We start from the raw sequence: 22,247 nt of genomic DNA, 5'->3' as shown, positions 1-22,247 counted from the left end.
AATTTTAACTTATTGTGACAAATGTTTAAGGTCATGGATAAAACGGATGAATAAGACAAATATTTAGAGAATATTCCCAACAGACAAAACAGACAGAGATAGTCTGGCCAACAAAGCAATGGACAAAGCAACTGCTGTGGGAACTTCAGATGGAGAGTTATGGACTAACATCTTAATCCTTCATATTGTGATGCCAATAAGTTACCCACATATTTTGTGCCAACATTGTGTATGGGTACAGTTACATCATATTGGAGCGAAATTTTGTGTAAAGATGGTAAATTCAGCATCCACGGTGAAATACCCCCCGTTCATTTATTTTAATGATTGTTTGGATTAATCATTTCATAATTTTCTGTTGAGTAAACATGATATTGGCTGGCCCGAAAGAGTGAACTTCCATTTGTTGATGAGTTTGATATATTTACAAAATTCCACATCATTCATGCACTTTGACCCTCTTAAATCCGAGGGGGTCCTCATTCCCATGGGCTCTTCTTGAGCCCCTTTCAGACGAGTATGTTTTCCTTTGGTGACATTTTATATTATGGTACACATGTTCACTTTTAACTAATTTTATTATAAAGCACTTATTAATGCCTTATTCTGGATGACCATATTCCACAATTACTAGGCCATTAACTAAGAGTTTTCCATCAATGTCTTAATTACTGCTTATTGGTAGTAAGCGAGGAAGATGTTGTGCATCGGAATGTGAATTACAATTTTAATAACCTAACCTTTAATAACCAGAACAAGGGATTAATAACTGCTTTATAATTATAAAATAAGAGCTAATATACTGCTAAAATGAAAAAGAAAAAGAAATTAGGGGTTAGAATAAGACTTTCCATTGAGAAAAATCCCATTATAGTTACAATGGTGAGCAGAATGAGTTGAGAAAGTAACAGAGATTGTATGAGGCAAATTAAACAGCATCCTCCTGCTGCTTACATCCCTCAGAGTGTAATTTGATTATCTCACATCCTTATCAATTCAAGAGGGAGGAAGTATTATATGCCTCGGTGTGCGGGACGCATTGGGCTCAATTCATAATGAATGACCCAACATTCAATTAAAAACACTCTATTCATCACAAGCTATGATTTAAACTTGTTAGTGTGGTCTTGATGCCTCCGTCTGACTCCGTGCGATCCTCTCTGTGTCTGGCGTGTAGGCTGTTCTCTCTGGTCGACTTGCCCTTAAGTTCACCAGCCTCTTTGACATTCATAATGAGTAGCTTTAAACAGCACTTGTTGAGCTGTATGTGGGAGAAACCAGAAGGAAATGGAGAAGGGGAGCTGTGTGAAAGTTGTGGGAACTCCCGCCAGAAGCAGCTCGTGAAGCGCAGTTTTATAAGCTGTGGTGTCACAAGCATAAATCATGACGCTCTGAAGTGGCCTTTAGAGAGGGAAATAAATCCTTGTCTCAGCGGACAGCGAAAGTGGACGTGTTTGTACGTACACACTGAGAATATCAAAACTGTTTACAATTTGTAACCGACCATAATTACAGTGACGTGGAGTGAGGCACAGAAGATTGAAAGCCAAATTCCACTGAGACATTAGCTTTGAAAACATTCAGCAGCACATGATTAATTCAACATGTCACTAATGTTTTTGCCATCAATTCTTGATGAATTTTTATGATTTTTACCTTTTCATTATTCCTTTGAGCCAATGAGTATTTTGACATTTAATTGCTCTATTGCCTGGCGGGTGTGTGCTTTAAATATGTAATGTATGCATCCCGCTGCTCAAGCATAGCAGCGGACTCCATTATAGTTGTCGTTTTAATTAAAGGATGCGTTCAGATAGGAATGACTTCACTTTAATCTTTTAAGACACAGTGATGTGCCATGGATGAGGGCCAAGTACAATGTCTCGTAAGTATTTTATGGTGCTAAATATTTCATGTTGTTGATTGTTCTGAATATATACGCCTGCTTCTGTTCAAATATCCCACCAACTATGATAATCTATTCAAGTTTTTCATTTCACTCTGTGTAAGTGCACCATTTAAAGATGTTAATACCAACTGAGTGAAGAACCTTGCAGTAATTATTTCGTCTTGCATGGATTCTTGTCGCAACAAAGCCTCAAATACCAATGTTTTCCAATACTCCTCTTGTCAGATTGTTCGTGGGAACTCAGCAATACAGCAGGTCTACCATTTGTGGTAAGTAATAGATGTTGTATTTTAAGACTCAGAGACATGGTTGAACCCAAACATGTGTACCGCAGGAATCTCAAAACACCAGACTCCCAGAGAGCAAGTCATGGGAATCACTATGTCATTTACTGTATATATGAGAGGTGATTGGTGGAGATGTTTGCTAACTTACAGCAACTGTGGTTGGCGCGTTTACTTTGTTTCAGGGTCACGGACTGATACTGGTCTTAAAGTCTATTTGTTAAGCTGAAGTTGACATAGAGAAAGGTTGTGAAAGGTGTGTTGAAAAGGAGAAGAGGCAGGGAATGTTGACATCAGACAGAGTGTAGGAACTCATTGATAAGCATGAGCTGATGTTAACCATACAGTGTAATTTGCAGCAGCCACTCATATTTCTATCACTGCGCGATTTCTGTTTGACTCCAGGGGATGATTTAATGATATCCTGATATGAAGGGCTATAATTCATGATAACCAATATTGCTGTGCCACCCGTACCTCCTAGGCATGATTATCTTTTCATATAATTGTCTTGTTCTCATGCTTGTTATGAGTGTAGGAGATAGTTGGTGGTATGGGGATACCATCGTTTCAAATTTGCTTTCATGTGCCCTTCCTATTGTTTGTACAGTTGTGCAGAGATAACGATTTTGTTTGTGTTACTGTAGCATTTAAGATTATCTGCTTTTCTTTCATTTGGTAAATACGGAGAGGGAGAGAGGCTTAGTTTCCAAATAATGTGCATCCTTTTGGCATTTCATTTCTCAAATAATTGCTGCCCACATGACTCACAGCTTTCAGTCATAATGAAGTTATTGGTCATGCTTGTTTACAGCATTTGTTAACATTTTGCACAATGACCATGAGTAAAGAAAAAACAATCTTGCACTGCAATTTGGCTGTCAGTTTGAGGAATGGTTGAATGACATTTAGTTGCTGTGATGTGAGTTTTCCAGGTCTGCCTTCATGTTATCAACAGTGTTATTTTCACAGTTTACTCTCAGAAATAATGGACAGCTGCAATATTTCTCTTTTCCACTAAAATCACACTAATCTGAGTGATACATTCACTGTAAATACTTTTATATGTAGAAAATGTGTCATTCATGTAGTCACGATTGTACAGTGTCAGTCTAAACACACTCGTTGCAGTGTAATTCAAGCTATTACACAAACTGCGCAAGTATTTGCTTCATGATTTAATATTACAAAACAAACATCTGCTGATGTGGAGGTATACAAACTGAAAAAAAAAACACTTACAAAAGCAAAATAACTTTCACATTTCTCAAATGTTCAATAAATATATTTTGATATCTTTTTAATGTAATATGTACACTGATATGAGCCATAATGTAGATGAGGAAAAACCATAATATCTTATTTATAAACCTCTTCTGTCCCCTTTACAAAGAATCCTTTTAAAAGACCTCCTGAAGTCATTATTGAATATTGTGTATATAACAGGATTAAGTGAGCTATTGCAGTAACCAAACCAGAAAAACATTTTGAATAATGTCTTTGGGACGTAGCAGGTGCAGCACACAGCAGTGAGCGTGTACGTGAAGAAAAAGGGGAACCAGCAGAGAACAAACACTCCCATGACCACAGCCAGAACGAACGTGAAGCGCCTCTCTCTGTACTGCCTTCCTTTCCACCTGCCCCCTCTCACGCAGGGCTGCACCTCTGGCTTCAGAGGGGCTTCTCCGAGCTTCACCTGAGCCACTTTGGTTGTTCTCATACCCCTCTTCTTCATCAGGGAACACAGGATGCTTTCGTTCCCATCAGACGAGGACGGTTCCTCCTCCACGTCTAGCCCGTCGACCTTTCTTCCGTCCACCTCCGCCTCATCTTCGTCTTTTCTCTCCAGGTTGCCTGAATTGCCATATTCTCTTTGCCTTTCACCTGGCGGGTCTCTTGTTCTTTTCTTGGCAATCAGGTAGATTCTAACATACACTGTAATCATGATGAGGCAGGGTGCAAAGAAAGAGGCAGTGCTGGAGAATATGATGTACCACTTCTCCTCACTAATTTCACATACAGGACTGTCTTTCTCACCGTTGTTCTTTTTCATTGTGATCAGCGGAGGGAATGAAATGATGGCTGCCAGTACCCAAACTATGAAGACTGTGCATTTAATCCTGCGTGGCGTCCTCCTCAGGTTGTACTTAATCGCTTGAGTCACAGACCAGTATCTGTCCAAGCTGATGGCACACAGGTGAATGATGGATGAGGTGCAGAAGAGCACATCCAAAGCCAGGTAGATTTCACACCACACTTTACCAAAGTACCAGTAACCCATCAATTCCTTCGCTAAGGAGAATGGCATCACTAAGGTGGCAACCAGGATGTCTGCACATGCCAGAGAGACTAAAAACAAGTTCTGGGGAGCTCTCAGGGCTCGGCTTGTGATCACAGCAATTACGACCATGACATTTCCAAACACAGTCAGCAGGATCAGGATACCCACCATGATCGTTAGAGGCACAGATCTCTGCACAGTATAAGGGTGCGTGCCAGGCAAAGTCTCATTTCTGGTCGTGGAGTTCAGACAATTCATCAGGATGAGCTGTGGCGTCGATGATGTTGTCTGAACAGTGCCCTGTTAGCAGGTTTGGAAGCTGTGCTTGACAGCAGTCTATTAATATCATCCATTCATGAACACAGCATCAGAGAAATTAGTCTTTTCTGTTTACTGGATGTTATTATCAAAAGAAATTACTGCCTCAGTCAGTGAGAAAATAGATGCCAGCAGAGAAAAATTGCAAGAAAGTATACTTTTATATCAAAAAGACAAAAAAAAATAAGGAAATGAACTTTGATTTATTCCCAGTTTTCCACATCAGATCATTTAAAAAAATATTCTTGAAAAAAATTGTTCATCCACCAACCTTTCAGGATAAAAACTTGCAGTTAAGTCCCCTGGAAGACATTTCATGAGACAGACGTACATGGCAGACAACGCTGGCTCGGGCAGATCTTTTCATCTGTTGTGCGTGAAGTGGAGAGCGTGTCTTTTATATGGCTTGATCTGAAACTGAGGATCTGTGCTGCTGGCTCCACTTCAGTGAGGACGGGAATGGGCGGAGTTCATCTGCAGCTGGAGATTTATAAGCAATTTGGTGATGCTCCCAGACCCCGAAACAATTGATTATGACATTAACAATATTTTTGATTTATAGAAGTAATACATCCAGTCTATTAAATTACAATGGATTAAGAGTACACTCCATACAGTTTGCAGTTCATGAACAAAATGTTCAGATATATCCTGAAAGAAAAATTGCTTGAAATAATATCTGAATTTATAAAGAAGATCAGAGCCCCTTACTGAAGAAATCAGTCATTAGGAGTGCAGGAGAACAGCAATAGAACAGTATATTTGCAAGAATAAAAAACTCAACCAGACAAATGCTTGCTTCCCTTGTAACAAAGTAGAATAAACTGAAGCATGTGCGCTGAGACATTTTGTCAATTTGATACACAAACATAACTTTACACTTTTGTTAAAATTGAAAGATACAGCTTTGGCTTTTGTGGAATAAATGCCAAACGTCTTAAAATCCAGTAGTTTTTAGTAAAGTTAAATAGCGACAAAACAGCCAAATGTAGAGCTACCATGAGGTATTACAATCCACAGCCAAGGACACCAGTAATCCTCTGGGCTGGCCGACACATGTAGGCTAGTTACTCAAACTTCACACAGAGTGCAGTCGTACTCGAGGACAGTGGTTTAATAGGAGAACTGGTACAATTTCTAACAAATTAAAAACTGACAAGGCTTTTTTCTCAAACTAATGTATGGCTGTGGAAACCTAGATATACATATCATGCAGCTAATCATACTGTTACTCACATCCACATCCTTCTAATTCTTCTAGAAATATATCCAGACATGGTGGTTGCGCAGATCTGCATATGATCGCAGTGGACTGGAGGTTTGCGTTCATGCTGCAGTGTTCAGCACCCAACACACTTATTTCACTATAATAACTTATAATATTTATGCATTAGGAGCATTAAAGGGGTGAAGAAATGGTATACTTGAGTATTAGTGCTCTGATGCATCTCTATGCTGCACTCTGGTTATCTGACATCAACACTTAAGTTCAAAGTCTGGTATGTTTTCTTGTAGCACAACTCTGTTGCAACATTTATTGTTTAAGAGAGTTATGCTTTGTCTAGCAATGTGACCTATTGCAGTGGTTCCCAATGTTCTTTTGCTTGTTTGTCTTTTGTTTGTAACCACTCAATACAAAGCTATGTCTACATGTGACCATGTCTGCTTTTATCTGAGCTATATGATTTGTGAGCAGCTCAGTGTGTTTTACTCTCTCAGACTGTTTCAATTAAATACTTTTCACAGCTCTGATGGTGTAAAACTATTATTTAAAACAAACAAACAAACAAACATTATTTTAAGTAGCAAAATTAAGGTTTTTCATCCTTTTGGTCCCTTAGTATGGTGAGGATCTCATGACCCCTCAGATTCTTCCCGTGACCCTTAGGGTATCCAGGCCCCCAGTTTGGAAAATCCTGTGGTATTATTTGAAAAAACTTTATGTGGATCCTAGACACAACACCAAGTTTGAGTCATATACTATGATATCATACTATGGTTGCAGTCGCAGATATTGTAATTATACAGCAGCGTCTTATATGTAAGAAAATGTACAGCCTCATGGTGCTATTGTGAGCAGTGCCGCTGGGGGCGCTAACGAACCAATCCTCTTTGTATTTTGTACATCCTTGTTATCGCGAGATTCTATCACAGGCTTCCGGTTAGCTATTTGTATACGGGTCTAAGGAGCGCGTTCTGTTCTTTTAAGCAGTCGATTTAACAAACTATCGAATTTAGACTTGAATGCTTACGATATTTATCTGTCAACAACATTTATACTGAGGTAAGATTACACGCCAAACTTTGGTTTTGTGTTTGTCCCTCGGCCGCTCTTAGCCGTTGTATGTTAACGTTATATTTACGTCGACGAAAGAGGGCCGAGGGTTTCTTGCTAACCCTTTTAGCTTTAAGCTAGCATGAATGTTGAGACATAGGGTACTAACGCCGTATTATGTTGTTCCTTTATATTTTGAGTTGCGTTAACTCATATTTAATCCATATTGCACCTAATACACGCTCATGTTGTGTGTTAAAGAAATTGCTTATTTTAGATAGTTCGTTAATTGACGATGTTTACCTCGAACGTGCTAATACAGTTAGCCAGCTTTTCTAGAAAACGGTTCTCTTTTCTGTCAACACGCAGATGTCGGACGACTTGATGAAACAATTAAGCAGCTACAAAGCACAGCTACAGCAAGTAGAAGTTGCCTTATCTACCGACCCAGATAATGAAGACCTCCTTAAGCTCCAGAAAGACTTACAGGTATGTGTGTCTGTGATGAAGACGCATCGCGGTGTTGAAGGGCTGTCGTAATATAAGTTTTTGTGAGCACCCAGCTGTTAAAATCAGCTAGAGCTGCAACTATTAGCCCATTATTTGATCAAAAAAAAAATCATTGTCATTTACTTTCATAATACATAAATCGTTTCAGTCATTTTTCTAGCACTAATGTCAAACACTTGCAGGTTCCAATGTCTGACATGGAAGGATTTGCTGCTTTTCTTTTCTTTGCAATTTGAACACATCACTTCAGGCACATTAACGGATAGTCATAGTAGTTGTTAGTAGCTGCCCAAAACTTTTTCTGGGGGGGGGAAACGGCCTACACTCTCCATGAACATCTAACCTCCTTTTGATTGTGTTTCTTCCACAGGAAGTCATTGATTTGACAAAAGACCTCCTGACCTCACAGCCCACTGACAGTGCTTCCACAACCAATGGCTTAGACACAGTCCCCCAGAAACTCAGCTGGAAAGTGGGGGACAGGTGCATGGCTGTGTGGAGTCAGGACGCACAGTGAGTATCACCACCTTCCTCTCATGAAAACATTATATGCAGCCACATACATCGTAGCACTACAGTTGAGTTCTTTATCAGAATTAGCATAATGATTTTTGTGGATTACATTCTGTCCATGCATGCTAACTGTTAATCTTAAATAGAGATAAAGATTGCGCTTTATTTGTATGTCACTTTGGACAAAAGTGTCTGCCAAATGACCAAATTTATATGTAGTAAGATGATCAATGCATTTTAGCTTTGAGATGAAGCCAGTTTTTGTTACTTACTTTTCCACAATGTCAAGAACATTTGACTTACCCACGCAGCAAGTCTTAATTTTTTGTTTCTCTATTTTAACTTAATGTCACTGTAGCATTGCTATTCTGACAAAGGTATCATAATTTCACATTCTGTTAACTGTGTTTTTTTTATGGTTGTTTTACCTTTGTCAAAACAATGGTATGTTTCGTTTTATCAGCTTTTACAGTAGTTAGACACTTATTTATCTTGAAATATGAATTTACTGCCCATATTGTGTGTCAGCTTTTTAGAGAGGTTGTTAGAAAAGTCTATAAAGAACAATTGAACCCAATAGAGGGAGAGTCAAAAGTAGAGCACAACCCAGACTTTCTATTTGAAAGTTGACAGAGTTTGGCTAGGAGTAAATTTAACCCCAAGGTGTAAATGTTCCACATTTGACCCATCCAACTGCATCAGCGGTATGCTTTGGGAATAATGCATGAAAGTGATGTGTTTGTTTAAAGAAGGCAAAGACTTTTAGCAAGCAATATGCTTTGTTCCCTTGCTGCCTTTGCCCAAAACAAGTGTAGAGACATGCATTTGTAATTTCAGTTTCATGCCTGTTTGACCATAAGGGGAACAAAAGTTAGTTTGTGGGTACTTTATGTTCTTGAGTTGAATTATAATCATAGAGAATGCTCAAAGAATATTTTTTAGTCACATGCCACACAGATCCTATGATCATGAAGTGTTATGTACTAGTGTTAAGCTTTGCTTATTAAGTAGAGCTTGAGTCTTGGCTCATACTCACCTGCTTACAGACGTGATTCTTTGGCAGGGTGTATGAGGCTGAGATTGAGGAGATAGACCGAGAGAACGGCACTGCGGCAGTTACCTTCTCCGGATACGGGAATGCTGAAGTGATTCCTCTGCAAAACCTCAAAGCAGTAGAGGAGGGGAAACGCTCTGATGAGGATGGGAGTGGACGGCCAAAATCAAGGTATGAAAAAAACTCTTGTTTCTCACTCACTTAATGTACACACACACACACACACACACACACAAACCTGTGCTTAAAGCCTGCTTATTAACATTTTAGGGAAAGTACTGGAATCTAGTCTGTTCTCACAGGAATTACTTTTCACTGTGTGAATGAAAAGTAATTGTGAAGTGCACTGAGACGCATACTTTAGCTATAATTTGCCTATTAGAGTCATAATTGGTAGTGTGGCTGAAATCCCACTCTTGCCCAACAGAGCACTCCTTAATTTCTGTTCCACTCTGCCACCTTTTTGCAAACCCTACCTTCCTTGTGTCGTGTAGTGCTTGGTCTATGTAATTTTGACCAGATCCTTTTTAAATTATAAAAACTATAATTGTAGGAAATAAGCACCTGGGTGTAGAGTAGTATTCAGTTAACTCCACTTTATCGTCCTCATTTTGCCTTGTAATTACATGGGAATCTCATCCAAATTCAGCTGTCATTTCAAAGTGGCTGCACAGTAGATGATTGTACAATTCTGAATATGTCAAGTATCCACCAGAAAGAGTTTTGATTTTTCATTGTAGTTGCACAATTCCATATATACCTACTATACAGCATATATCTTAATTAATCCTTGTGGGTTGGAAATTACATCCTCTCCCTAGAACCCCAAGGATGCATTTAACATGAAAGTGCATCTGGTGTCTTTTTTGTTTCAATGGTTAACTGATTTAAAAAGTACAACCCTGTCTCATCTTTCCTTTCAAAGAATCATCATTTCTATTCACGTATTAAGGAATGAGACTCTGTACTCTGTTAACATAGATTTTAGAGATGTCCTTAACAGCGAAGGCATCAGAGCTTCAGTTAATGTCTAACGCAGCCGCGATTCCAAAAAGTTAGGTCACTGTATAAAACATAGATTAAAAACATGTTGTACTCGCGAATGTTATTCTTTCATGTTTGTAGTAATGTGTTTGTGATTGTATCTGTACATTGTGGACAGGGTTTAAACGTTTCTGTTCCTTGTCTGTCTCTCAAGGAAAGAGCAGATCGCAGAGCAGAGAGAGTATAAGAAGAAGAAAGCCCAGAAGAAGGTACAGAGGATGAAGGAATTGGAGCAAGAGAGGGAGGAGCAAAAGTCAAAGTGGCAACAGTTCAACAACAAAGCCTACTCAAAGAACAAGAAAGGACAGGTACATTTTCTTTTCTTTACTTCTTTTCTTTCTTTTGGGGGCCTGAATCCTTTTGAGAGCAGTGCTGGGAAACCCATGGTGCATAGAGCAAGCACACTGACTGGTTATATACCAAAGCTGTCTTCTCTCCTCTTTGATGTTATTTTCCACCACAGCAGTTCTGCAGTGAAACCTCACATTGGGGTTATGTTAATATCAGCCAGGAAATGGCTCTGTGATAGTAGACAATCTTAAGCAGAGAACTGGCAAAACATGCTGTCCATTAAGTCACAAGATCAGGTTCACTTATACTGGACGTCTTACCACAATTAAGACATTAAGAGTATATTAAAACAAGGCGGTGCTGTGAATCCAGTCCACAGCCGGGAATGTGTGGAGAGCTACTGCAGAAGCACTGAGTGCACAATTAGGAAATTTTGCTCTATGGTAACAGGATCACAATGGTTTTATTTCTTCCTGTACGATATAGGAAGACTCAGTGGTACTCACTGCTTGTATAGCTGGGATTTAAGCTCCGGCAGGATCGCTTTTTATTATCAGAGCTGAGTACATGGGTTAAAACAGTCAAAGTGTGACTTCACAGAGTTGCATGAATCTTTGGGTGGGGAGCTCTTTGAATACAATATGGTGTTAAATTTAATTTAGCAGACACCAGAGCAGTATTTGATTCATTTCACCCACGAGCTCATCCACCCTTGTCCTTCAGACTGTGTGGTATTGCACAGTGCATCATGGTACATTAGTGAAGGGCCAGGTAACTTGAAACTAGTGACATGCTGTCCATGACGTGCTGCTGGAAGTGTGTGCGAGCTTGCGTGTGTGTGGTATGTAGTACCCAAGTTACCCAATAATCCACTGTTATATATTTTCAATCATTAATTATGGCTTTACTGTTTTTTGTAGGTAAAGAGGAGCATATTTGCATCTCCAGAAAGCGTAAATGGAAAGGTGGGAGTGGGAACATGTGGTATCGCAGACAAACCTATGACCCAGTATAATGACACATCAAAATACAATGTCAGACATCTAATGCCACAATGACCTGATATACTGTGTATATATAATAATCCACTGTATACTAGCTGTATCGGTGCTTTCAATTGTGTTTATACATGATTTAAGTTTCTCAAGTAAAGAAAGCTTTGAAAGGAATTGCTTGCACACCATTGTTTGAAATATTGTAGTTTTCTTATATATTATGTAGGTACAACAACAAAAAAATCCAAATGGAGGGGATTTCCCCTGCACTAGATTAAGGTCACCTGTTATGTAAGAACAGGAAGTGGTGTAGAAAAGCCATAGAGTTTGCACCCAGGTTCCAGTGAGGCCAAATACCTGTTAAGATGTTGACAAATATACACCTGTAGATGTGGTGTGTAAATTTAAATCCGGTTTCTAAACACTGATCCCTTAATAGTGGTGTTGATTTGAGATGGCTGAATTTACATTTTAATTTCTGTACATATAACAAATAAACGTTTTGTTTTCAGTTTTTTAAATATTTGCTTCCATCTCATTTTGAGTGTTTTTACATTATATTTTCATTGTGGCTCTGTCAGGTCCTGTAGATGGCAGTAAAGATTTGTACAATTAATGAATCCATTTCATGAGCATGATGTGTTAATACAGCCTGTTTTCCCATTAAAGTTATATGAAGGGGGTTTTTGGACACGGTCAACTTTGTTAGTTCAAAATGTTTGATGCACAGAGGTAACAACAGCTGATTGGTTTATATGTGATACTTTGAACAAAATTTAGACTAGGCAACAACTACAGTCCATCGGTTTAATACATTTAAAAAAGAAAAAAAAAAGACAACATTGGTTAATGTCTGGGTGGAAGAGGTTTATTAAGATTCCAGGGACAGTTATCAGGAACTGTTACAAAGTATTAGCAGGGGACCAGCAGCACATGTTTTGCAAAAAAGTCACCTTGGATGGCTGATTAAACACGAGAGAAAACATTCTGGGGTGTGCTTTGACGTACTTCCTTAACAAAAGTATTTTTCATAGTGCATTTTATATAGTTTCCCAAACAGGTTGGAGGGGGGGAAAGACCTGTAACAAGGAACTTTGTGCAAGAGTCATATACCCACGTTAAGACACAATTTGGTGGTGATCTACTTAGGACTTGGACCAGAAAAATGAAGATAAATGGTCTTATTGAAATGTCTTATTTGGTTTCATGGATTCTAACAGGTCAGCAGTGCAAGTCTGTGTCAAATATACATTGAATTATTAATGTGGTCTCCAAATGTCAAGGATTTGAACTTGTACTTTTTCTGCTACAGTACAAAAAAAGATGCCGTATTAAACATTGAAGTATAAACCAAAATTAGTATTCTGTAGTGTTTGTGTTCATGCTACAGACATTCTTTGAAGCCTTGTCAATCCAAAGCACATTACAACATGATCACACGAGCTACATTCAACACATGCACCATAGCTTTTCCCAAATTTTCTTTTAAATCAATAACAATCATTTTTACTGCTGATTATTAATAACCGATGCCACTACTGGAGCAAGTGGAAAACTAGCAAACTGCAATTTGGTGTTGGACGGACAGAATAAACGCAGCCAACGTTAAAGATGTGCTGAAACTATACGGGTTATTGCTTGAGCCTTGTGCTTGGACAAGTGTGGGATAGCTTATTACTGTCTAAACAAAAACAATTTGTGCACAGTGTGAAAGAGATGCCATTCTTTCAACAAAACACCATTGAGTAATGCATTAAACCTGCAGCACTGCGAATGCTTCAGTGGGGATTACTTCATTGTCAAGTAATTTGGTAAATATTAAAAAAAAAAGAATTTCATTCAAGCATGACCAAGACCTAACTACAGTAAAATTAAATATACCAAAAATAAATACTATAATCATATGCAAAATAAATTAGAATAACAAGGGTGGATTACACCACCTGTTTGGATACGACTGTATTTCAGTCAAGCGGAGGGACGCCACATGGGTCAATGGTGGTTGTGGGTCCTAAAGCAGAGGTTATAGAAGTGTAATAAACATTTTGGAATGCAGACATTGTAGCCCTTGCCACTGGCTTGTACACTGACAAGAAGTGCCGTCTGGATACGTTATCCAAAGAAAAAGGGCAACGTTGTTACAAGGCAAATGGAGCAAACGTTCCCAATGGTGAGCTTCGAGCTGGTATTGGGTTTGCTTGTGTTTTTGCTGGTTTCAGAGGATCAACTTGACTAAAGGTAGAGTTTCCCCCTCAGCGTTGGACACACTGGTGCGATCATGGGTCCTCTACGGGATCAGTATTGAGTGCAGGTGTGGTTGATTCAAGCTGGTAATGGGTTAAGGGACATTCAGGTGATTGGTTAAGTCAACTTTGAAAATGACGAAACTGTGTATTGCCAGAGAAGTTAAATTTGAGGCTGTTGTGTTAAATGTTTCAGACTGATGTAGAGGAGCCCCTTGGCTTTTGGAAGGAGACCTTTTAGACTTTTAGACTGAGTTGAACTTAAGGCTGGTTCTCGGGGTGCAGGAGAAGTTTCGCTTGTCAGGTAAAGGTGAGATTGAGGCTGGTTCTTCTTCTGAAGACAGGTAACCTAAACTGCAGGGGAGGATGGAGCTGTAGGCTGGTACTCGGAAAGGTGAAAGCCAGAACAGACTGCAGCTGAAGTGAAAGTACAGGCTGGTGGTTCAAGCAGAGAAGGCCAGTTTTAGACTGCAAGTGGAGTAGCCCTCATCGCTGGCTGAGCTCTGCCGGCTGCTGTGGTCATCCAGGTCGCTTCCACCACTGGTGCTTACACTGTCCATTTCTCCATGGGAGAACTCAGTGCTTTCCACATCAACCTCAATCTCCTCTGCTCGGAAGAAAAGGGAAAGTCTAAATTAATTCAGATTCCTGCAAGTCAGCGCAAGAGTGTGTATGTTGACAGATACTACGAAAGCATGTTAGCATTAGAAGCACAACCCTGATTTGGACACAGACCTCTGTCTGACTCGGAGCGGTCAGAGTCCATGCGGGAGCCCAGGCTGTCGGTGCGGACCCTCTCCCTCTCCCCATGAGTCTGCAGCTGGGCGAGCTGCCTCTGCAGGTGCCTCTGCTCCCGCTCTAAGGTCTCCAGCTGGTGCTGACTCCTGCGGTCCATCTCTTCAAGTTTCTGACAGAGGGAAATGCAGAAGTTAGCTGTATTCTTGTCACGCAGAAACCTAAAGAGGATCAGCGTGTGGATCCAATTTTGGCAAATTTGGTGTTTAAATGAGTTATTATGCGTTAAATCAGACTGTTATGACCGCACCTCTCTAGACGTTCATCATGACTGACATACGATATACATGAGAGGATGGCGAACTTGTCATTGTTGCCACCAGATGTGACACCCCCCCCTCACACCATTGCATCTGATCAGGCCACGAATAAGGAAAATGCCTGATTCATGCTGCTACAGTGTCACAGTGAGAAGTCCGAACATTTTGGACGTGAGCCAGTTGTGGAACAAGATTTACGGCTGTTGTGACACAACTGTTACGGTGTCTGCGCAACTGGATCTACCCACAGAAATAAAGACAAATTACAAGTTGAAGAAACGGCTGACAGATTTTTTTTAGATTTGAATATTGCATATTTCCCAGCTTTGTGGAAACACATATTGTAGTTTTTCACAGTGACATACGCAGTGCTGTTGTATCAGCTGCCATGCAGGGTTACTTCCCTCATGTCTGCCCAGTTGTTTCTCTAAATCACTGCGCCAGAAGGGAGATATTTAAATGAAGGCACCGATTACTTCAAATATCGCAGTTTGAGCGCATGTGAGGAGCCGTATGTGACCTACCAGTATATCAATAACATTTCAGTGGTTATTTTAATCATTCTCATGATGCTGCTGTTTGTCCTGACTCATGTTTGAAGAGGTTTGTAGCTTTCCTACATTGAAAAGTGCTTTTTGAATGGAGTTTGGGGACAGTGTCGCCTCAATAGGAGCACGTAGCCATGCTTTTTCTGTAGCACAATCATTTTTTTTAAAACTTCCTGCCGTGAGCTTAATGCTGGCTGCACCTGCACCACCCTTTTACTCTCCTGCACAGCCTCTGGTTCCAAAAATACAACACAGCAGCATTCAGAAGCCACATTTAATGGACTTCAAACAGGCAAGTCCAAAGTCAACAGCTGACATCATAGGTGCTTTATCCATTACCCCCCACTGTGATAAACTCCCACAGCCTGTTGCCCAGATTGTTTTCTTATTGCAGCCTTCAATCATTCGTCAGCTGCCTCCTACTGCTAGAGCCTGCACAGACTGGGCTTAAGGAAATCCAATATTTCCCAAAAAATAAGTGTATCTGGCTTTGACTGTAGCCATAGGGGAGACCTAAGCGTTGAGTCTTTGATGCTTTGACGCTACAGAATCATTTGTGCCAGTCTCATGTAGTCCAGGAACACTCAGTGGTCCATTCAGGCTGGCAGTTCTAACAATCAGGACAGATCTGGTTCTCTCAAGACATTAAGCTGCAGTGTGAAAGACACAAAACCTCACCAAGGCTCAGAATCCTACAGAGGGCGATCCTGGCAACAGCTAAATGGAGATGTGTTCAAAGGGGAGGAAAACCTGAAATACCCAAGCAGCAACCACGGTGTCCTGATGCTGAGGCCAAAGGGTCTTACAATGCAGTTCATCGAACGCTTCTGAGAAAACAACTGACTTCCTCGTTGCTGTGCATAGTCCATCTGTCATTTAACCAAAGCGGGGCTCTTGGTTTGAGGCGATTAAGTACCAAACCTGTGTCTGTTTGCCATAAGGTATGTGTGCTGTCCTTGATCATTACTTCAGACGTGAAACTGAGTAAAGAAACTGAAAAGTAAAAAAAGAGAGATAGAAAATCCAGACTTTCCTCTTTTCTGGTGTCAGACTTGATTACAAAACAAGTAGGAGTGCTGTTATGTCTTCATCAACCAAAACTCTTTCATCTGTAAACAAGAGCAGAACGACCACACCAAAGAACGTAGCTCGAGAAACCACAGACCGCCAACAGCGAGAGCTCGGAGACTAAAATACAGTTTGTTCTAAAAATAAAAAAAAGCATGATGAGTCTGTTGACTCGTAAAGCTCACGGTTTGCTACACAGCTAATTCACCTGGGGTCTCACGTAGGAATCAAATGGACACCAAGACCCTGTCTTGTACATCAGTCATCCTCTGTAGTACTGCAGATCTATATTCACTGTCAATTCTCAAGGGAGCAGTCAGATATCTCTTAATTCTAGGAATCTGTGAGTGACAGGCGCACATTTTCTTTTGCTTCGTGAGTGTAAAACTCTACTGAGTAAATCAGTTTATTTTAAGTCATTTGGCAGAAGAGATAAAAGTTCATTCACTGAAGCCATTTTGACGTCACAGTAGGAAAAGCAAAGGATTAAATAATGAAATTAACAATGGCTGAGTTCCATTTAGCTGCTTTGGTTTGAGGGTCCTGGTAGCACTGTGGCACTGTTGTGGCTTCCTAAGATATTTTTAATGTTATTAGTAAGACCTGTGCTTTTCCTGCAATGACACAAAAAATGTCTGCTGTAAATTTCAGCATGATGACTGAATGGTCATCTACTCGTATGACCAACCATTAATACACAGTAACAATAACAACGTGCAAATATGTTTGTCACAAAAGAGGACAGAATTTAGCCCCTAATCCCACGATGACACCACACCCCGGGGGCTGCCTCACACCACCATACCTTGATATGTGCTTTGGCCTTGTTGAGCAGTCCCAGCGTGGTGTGCCGGCTGCAGTCTGGTCCCAGAGGGATGAGGGACTTCAACCTCTCCAAACACAGGCGGAGATGTGCTCGTCTGAGGGAGGAGACGCGATCGAGAGGGGTCGTTTCTCTTTCCAGACACACAGCAATTACACATGACAGAAAACTGAAAGACGAACGTATCCCCGTCCTCTGCACTGACCCTGATCAAGACAGATTACTTCCTCCTTATCCAATTTGATTAGTACTGTAATAGACAAGGCATGTAACTATTTGATTGGCCCTGATCGATCCTTATTATGATGCCATTAATCCGTCTGTGATGAGCAATGTAACAGTCAAGGTATTTGGACACCTGATTTATCGGTTTATCCATTTTGCAAGTTAGCCACACCATCTGACTCCTTTGCAATTACATATGGATCTGTCTGGACCCAGCAGTACAGAAACTGGCAAAGGACGCTCACTACCCTTTCAAATAATAGAGTAAAATGTAGGTCAAGATGTGATGTCATCTGCCTGCATTGGCTATCATTTTCTAATAAAAAAAATAGCCCGGTATGAAATAAGTAGTCCTCCTGAAGATGCTATCTCATCACATAGTGCATCTCTCAAACCAAGGCTCTCCCACGCCTGGTTTGCTTTTGAAGATTAGCTGGCCGTTTAATTTTAGGATAAATGTGTCCTGACATTTGTTTCCTGCTCAGAGCAGCGGCTGCCTCGTCCTGGAGCAACGCGAGCAAGCTGCTGTTAGATTTGCAGCTGAGAATCTCTCAGGAAGGAGCCCTGTTGTCTGGAAACAGACGGTTCCCATTTGCTGACTGGGGAAATGTCTGCATGTCCTCCAGGAACCACTGAGGCTGTGTTACACCTCCCTTTTATTTGCCTTGCAAAATGCACGCTGCAGTCGGTCACAAAAGGCGAATATCCTGGCTGTTGTTAAAAAATGCCTTTTTTTGAAGGGCTGCGATGATAATGAGCTGACTCATAGGCCTGAAGTACATCTTGTTTTGAAATGGTTTGGTCAACACATTTAGCATGGCACCAAGATATGCAAACATGACAGAATGGGAAAAGCTTCTGGTTTATCAGCTTGAAGCTCCATTTTGAGACAGCTGGCTCTTGAGATAAACGCCTGTGTTCCTCATTTGCTCCAGCGATTTGAATACTGTGGATTCTGTCTTCCGTCCTCCTCTGTATTCTTTTCTCACATCCGCATCTTGAACTTCACTTGTTATGCATATGTAGCAAAAGTTGAAGTAATATGGAAGTAGAAAGATGAATGCCCTTCTTCACGGCTCTTAATATTCCTCAGTGAAGCCTTTGCCTTTCAGCACTGACTCGGTTCTGTCATGAACGTAAAAATGACCTTTTCAATAGTGTTTAACTCACCTATTTTTTTCCAGTTCATTGTGTGCTGACCTGTTGAAATTACAAATTAAAAAACAAAACTGTTACATCAGCCTTTAAAGCGCAAAATAAAACACATACAATCGACAAAGTGCACAAAGCAAATCCAATAGTTACACATATTACAATAAAATTATATTATTAATAATGATTTAAATGATGATTGTGTGTCAGTAAGAATTTAAAATGTCTGTCCATAAATGAAGACAGACATTCACATCTACTTTATGTCATTTGAGGACCCATTTCAACACATGAACCTACCTATTGTGAATGTTGTCCAGTTTCCTGTTCTTGAATTTACGCTGTTTCTGTTGATGTGCAGTCTGGGCTGCTGGATATGTTGAAGCGTACCCGTGCTCACATTCTGGTGATGGACAAGATCAAGAGGATTAAATAGATTGTGCTGTTTTTACAAACCTGCTAAGAGCAAAAAGCTCGGATTTGCACGATGCATGTGGCCTTATTTGCCCTGCTTTCTAAATTGCATTTAAATATATGACAGGAGACAACACATCCATTGAATTCAACTTAAAAAACTGAAACTCTGTGCAAAATGTAAGTATCTGTAAGGTTTTTTCTATGATTAACATTGAGGATGTAATTCTGTATCTTGTGAGTGAGTATATTTTGTCAAAACTCACTTCTTCTCTTCAGTATTCTCACTGTCGCTTTAAAAGAAACAGCCTACATCTCCCATGAACCCCGCATCCCAGTAACATACAACGTCAGACCTGAACCTGCGCGTGATTGGCTCTCTGCAGTGACTCTCGCGCTAGAACATGCGTACCGACCAATGAAAACTTCACAATTTGTTCCATGTGGAAACCATGTGAACAACACATACAAGGAAGCAGCAGCTGCCTCTGAAAATGATAGGTGCGCTCAGAATCGGACACTTTCAGGGGAAATAAACCCTAAATCGCAGTCAGCATGTTCAACAGGCTCCGTGAACGCGATATATTTGGAGCGGATGCGAAATTTTAACGGAGGAAGCTGCGATGAACAGAGATGAACGATTAGATCGAAAAATTAGGACTCCCAAACACTCAAAATGTCTACATGTATTAACCGAAGTGTGCACATATGCGAGCCTATTTAAAATAATCTGAGTAATGACACTGAACGGTGCTCGCTCAGTTTCCCGTGGCCTGCAAAAGACTTCAACGGGAGCGGATCATTTAGCTGCAGGCTATTGTCTGTCCCCGGCGATGCGTTTGCTTCCTGAATGCAAAATGTAGGCGATTTCCCGACTTCTTCTCAACTGCTCGTGTTTTTTGCAAGTATCGTCTCGACGAGACGCCAGTTTTTCCAGCAGCAGCAGCAGCAGCAGCAGCAGCAGCAGGCGGATTCTCATCCAGCCTGTTCCTCTGTCCGCTGCGCGTCTTTTGTCGCCTTCGCCTCTATTGTTGTCTGCTCGGCGCATTACGTGTTAATATCCCCTGCAGCCCGTGTTTACTTACTTCCGCTGCTCTTCTCGATATTTTCTATGTAATGTGCTGCATCGAGCAGCACTTGCACGTTCTTCATAAAAGTGCCGATTTGGTCCATTGCGGAACATTTGGAGTATAAAACGTCGCTGAAAGAATAGTCGGACATCTCTCCGAAATCCTGCTGGTCCATGGACGCATCAGACTCCGACAGGACCTCTTCGGGTTTCAGCTCGCTGTGCTGTCGCATGTACTTTACCATGTTCACTTGAGGCTTTTTTCCCCTGTTTGCCTTTTTTGTGGGGGGCTTTGACAAATAAGCAGCGCTGAATTTGTTCTCCTGGTCCCGTCAGTGCACTGAGCGGATGACTGAAATGAACTGGGCTCGATGGAATTGCAGTCCTTAGCCTCAGCCACTTGCCCTACTTGGTGGATAATCCCTCCCACTAACGCATGCACATTGCATTCATTGTCAACTGTGCCATAATAAATCCTCATTATCAATACTGCAGGAGGGCAACAAATAACACACATGACGCCTGCTTTCACTTGTAACAATACTGCTTTATTTCAGTGGGCATAAACTGAATAAATATAACAAATAAGAGCTGCCTTTCATGTGCACACAGTTGTGTCTGCATGGGAACAGACTCTTAAAAGTGAAAAGCATGAAGGCCACATGGCAGTAGACAGTATTAGGTTTAATAAATCGTGCAACCTGGATATGAGGGACATGGGGGCAGGAATGGTGTCTGCATTCAGGTTTCTGATGTGGCACTTCAAGGTGATTTTCCCCAGTTGTGAATACAGTACATTCATATTATTTCAGAGGCAGTTTGGGATTGTTTTCCTTTAATGATCCTTTTGTTTTCCCCTAGATTTGTCTTGTCTGTTTTTACCTCAGCTCCCCTGGGTGTGTCAAATACTGTAGTTCCTCTGTTTGGGAGCAGTATAAACTCATCTGGAGATAACAAGAAAGCAGTGACATTATTGTTATTGCACAGATCTTCTGGGGCTGCTTCACTTTGGTGGACAACAGTGAAATACTTTTGTAACCTTTCAAGTTTCCCATCCTTTGGAAAAACTAACCTTGAAATTGGGTTTACTTCTAGCTCGATGGTGCACCTCTGATGTCCCTTTCTGACTGATTAAGAAGTCATTTTCCCCCCACGCTGTGAGGGATGGTGGAGGACAGAGGGGAAAGGGCCTGCCTTTACGAGGCCAGCCATGCGTGCAGGGCTGTGTTGTGCCTCCGAGACAATGGGTGCAGATGGCTGGCCCGCTGCAGATGTGGCCAGGCCTGTAACGGACGCCTGTGAGAGAGGACACCCTCCCATGGAGTCTATTTCAGCTGCCTGGCAAGGCCTGACACACAGACGGCGCAGGTCTGGACACTGGAACAGAGGCGCACACTTTAGTGGCAAAAACAGGCTTCATGTGTGGGACGATGCAAAGGTGCCTTATGAAATCCTGACAAACACAGGTCTGTTTGTGGAATAGGGGTGTTTTTCTGCTAGCGTGCATTTTTTCCATCTGATTAAGGCTCTTGTTACTGGAGCATCTCCCACATAACCGCAGCGCCAATGCAAAAACTCAGACACCGTCTACTGCTAACCATGTGCTCAAAGGGACAGATCGAGTCAGACGTGGACAGAATTCAGTGGGGGGATGGAAGCTGACAGCATTTCACCAGGAAAAGGCTCATCTGTGCTGTGAGGCTCGTGTGCACACTGACTGACTGACTGACTGACTGACTGACTGACTGACTGACTGACTGACTGACTGACTGTGCGAGCTGCATGCTGATAGCGACAGCGTGGAAAGCTGACCCGCTGTAGGTTGGTGTAGAATGTGACCCCAACTGGAGTAATCTGAAAAGCCTGAGGATTACACCAGTGGCTCGGCTGTCACAGAGGAGGCAAAGTGACACAGTGTGTGTGTGTGTGTGTGTGTGTGTGTGTGTGTGTGTGTGTGTGTGTGTGTGTGTGTGTGTGTGTGTGTGTGTGTGTGTGTGTGATCATAAAAGAATGTGCCAAATCACATCCCACGCTGGTCTCATAAACAGAGAGTATAAGGTACTTGAAGGTGTTGAAGTTGAATATCTATCTATCTTTGTGACACTATCTCTTCCACATGCTGGCGGTCTGGAAGATGCTGGTCTCAGATTAGGCTTTGTGCAGCGGCGGCGGCCCC

At 41.2% G+C, this 22,247-nt stretch overlaps 3 protein-coding genes across 3 annotated transcripts; 1 reads left to right on the top strand and 2 right to left on the bottom strand.

Annotated features, from left to right (window-relative positions):
- Window positions 1-3,556: 3,556 nt before the first annotated feature.
- On the bottom strand, window positions 3,557-4,806 carry LOC139341414 (alpha-2A adrenergic receptor-like). Its single transcript, XM_070977945.1, has one exon. The coding sequence runs from the start codon at window positions 4,730-4,732 to the stop codon at window positions 3,557-3,559; it is 1,176 nt and encodes a 391-aa protein (XP_070834046.1). The 5' UTR covers window positions 4,733-4,806.
- Window positions 4,807-6,931: 2,125 nt separating this feature from the next.
- smndc1 (survival motor neuron domain containing 1) lies at window positions 6,932-11,997 on the top strand. Its single transcript, XM_070977185.1, has 6 exons — window positions 6,932-7,076; window positions 7,437-7,556; window positions 7,948-8,090; window positions 9,154-9,315; window positions 10,343-10,496; window positions 11,400-11,997. Exons 2-6 carry the CDS (start codon window positions 7,437-7,439, stop codon window positions 11,535-11,537), a joined length of 717 nt encoding a protein of 238 aa, XP_070833286.1. The 5' UTR covers window positions 6,932-7,076; the 3' UTR covers window positions 11,538-11,997.
- A 329-nt stretch (window positions 11,998-12,326) lies between these two features.
- On the bottom strand, window positions 12,327-20,445 carry LOC139340996 (max-interacting protein 1-like). Its single transcript, XM_070977184.1, has 6 exons — window positions 20,088-20,445; window positions 18,889-18,991; window positions 18,607-18,636; window positions 17,194-17,308; window positions 14,453-14,624; window positions 12,327-14,324 (listed from the first exon to the last, which is right to left on the bottom strand). The coding sequence occupies exons 1-6, from the start codon at window positions 20,314-20,316 to the stop codon at window positions 14,161-14,163; spliced, it is 813 nt and encodes a 270-aa protein (XP_070833285.1). The 5' UTR covers window positions 20,317-20,445; the 3' UTR covers window positions 12,327-14,160.
- Window positions 20,446-22,247: the final 1,802 nt, after the last annotated feature.

This window comes from Chaetodon trifascialis, chromosome 13, assembly GCF_039877785.1.
Source record: "Chaetodon trifascialis isolate fChaTrf1 chromosome 13, fChaTrf1.hap1, whole genome shotgun sequence".
Classification (NCBI taxonomy): domain Eukaryota; kingdom Metazoa; phylum Chordata; class Actinopteri; order Chaetodontiformes; family Chaetodontidae; genus Chaetodon; species Chaetodon trifascialis.
Note: the sequence above shows the minus strand (reverse complement) of the source record. Positions and strands in the feature narration are given on the sequence as shown.

Bases quoted from the DNA above. Each gene is read 5' to 3' on its own strand.
- LOC139341414 (XM_070977945.1), bottom strand. From the start codon at position 4,732: ATGAATTGTCTGAACTCCACGACCAGAAATGAGACTTTGCCTGGCACG.
- smndc1 (XM_070977185.1), top strand. From the start codon at position 7,437: ATGTCGGACGACTTGATGAAACAATTAAGCAGCTACAAAGCACAGCTA. The intron at 8,091-9,153 runs GTGAGTATCACC...ATTCTTTGGCAG, and splicing joins GTGTGGAGTCAGGACGCACA to GGTGTATGAGGCTGAGATTG. The intron at 10,497-11,399 runs GTACATTTTCTT...TGTTTTTTGTAG, and splicing joins CAAAGAACAAGAAAGGACAG to GTAAAGAGGAGCATATTTGC.
- LOC139340996 (XM_070977184.1), bottom strand. From the start codon at position 20,316: ATGGTAAAGTACATGCGACAGCACAGCGAGCTGAAACCCGAAGAGGTC. The intron at 18,637-18,888 runs GTAGGTTCATGT...TAATTTCAACAG, and splicing joins CTGGACAACATTCACAATAG to GTCAGCACACAATGAACTGG. The intron at 14,325-14,452 runs GTCTGTGTCCAA...TCTTCCGAGCAG, and splicing joins CCGCTCCGAGTCAGACAGAG to AGGAGATTGAGGTTGATGTG.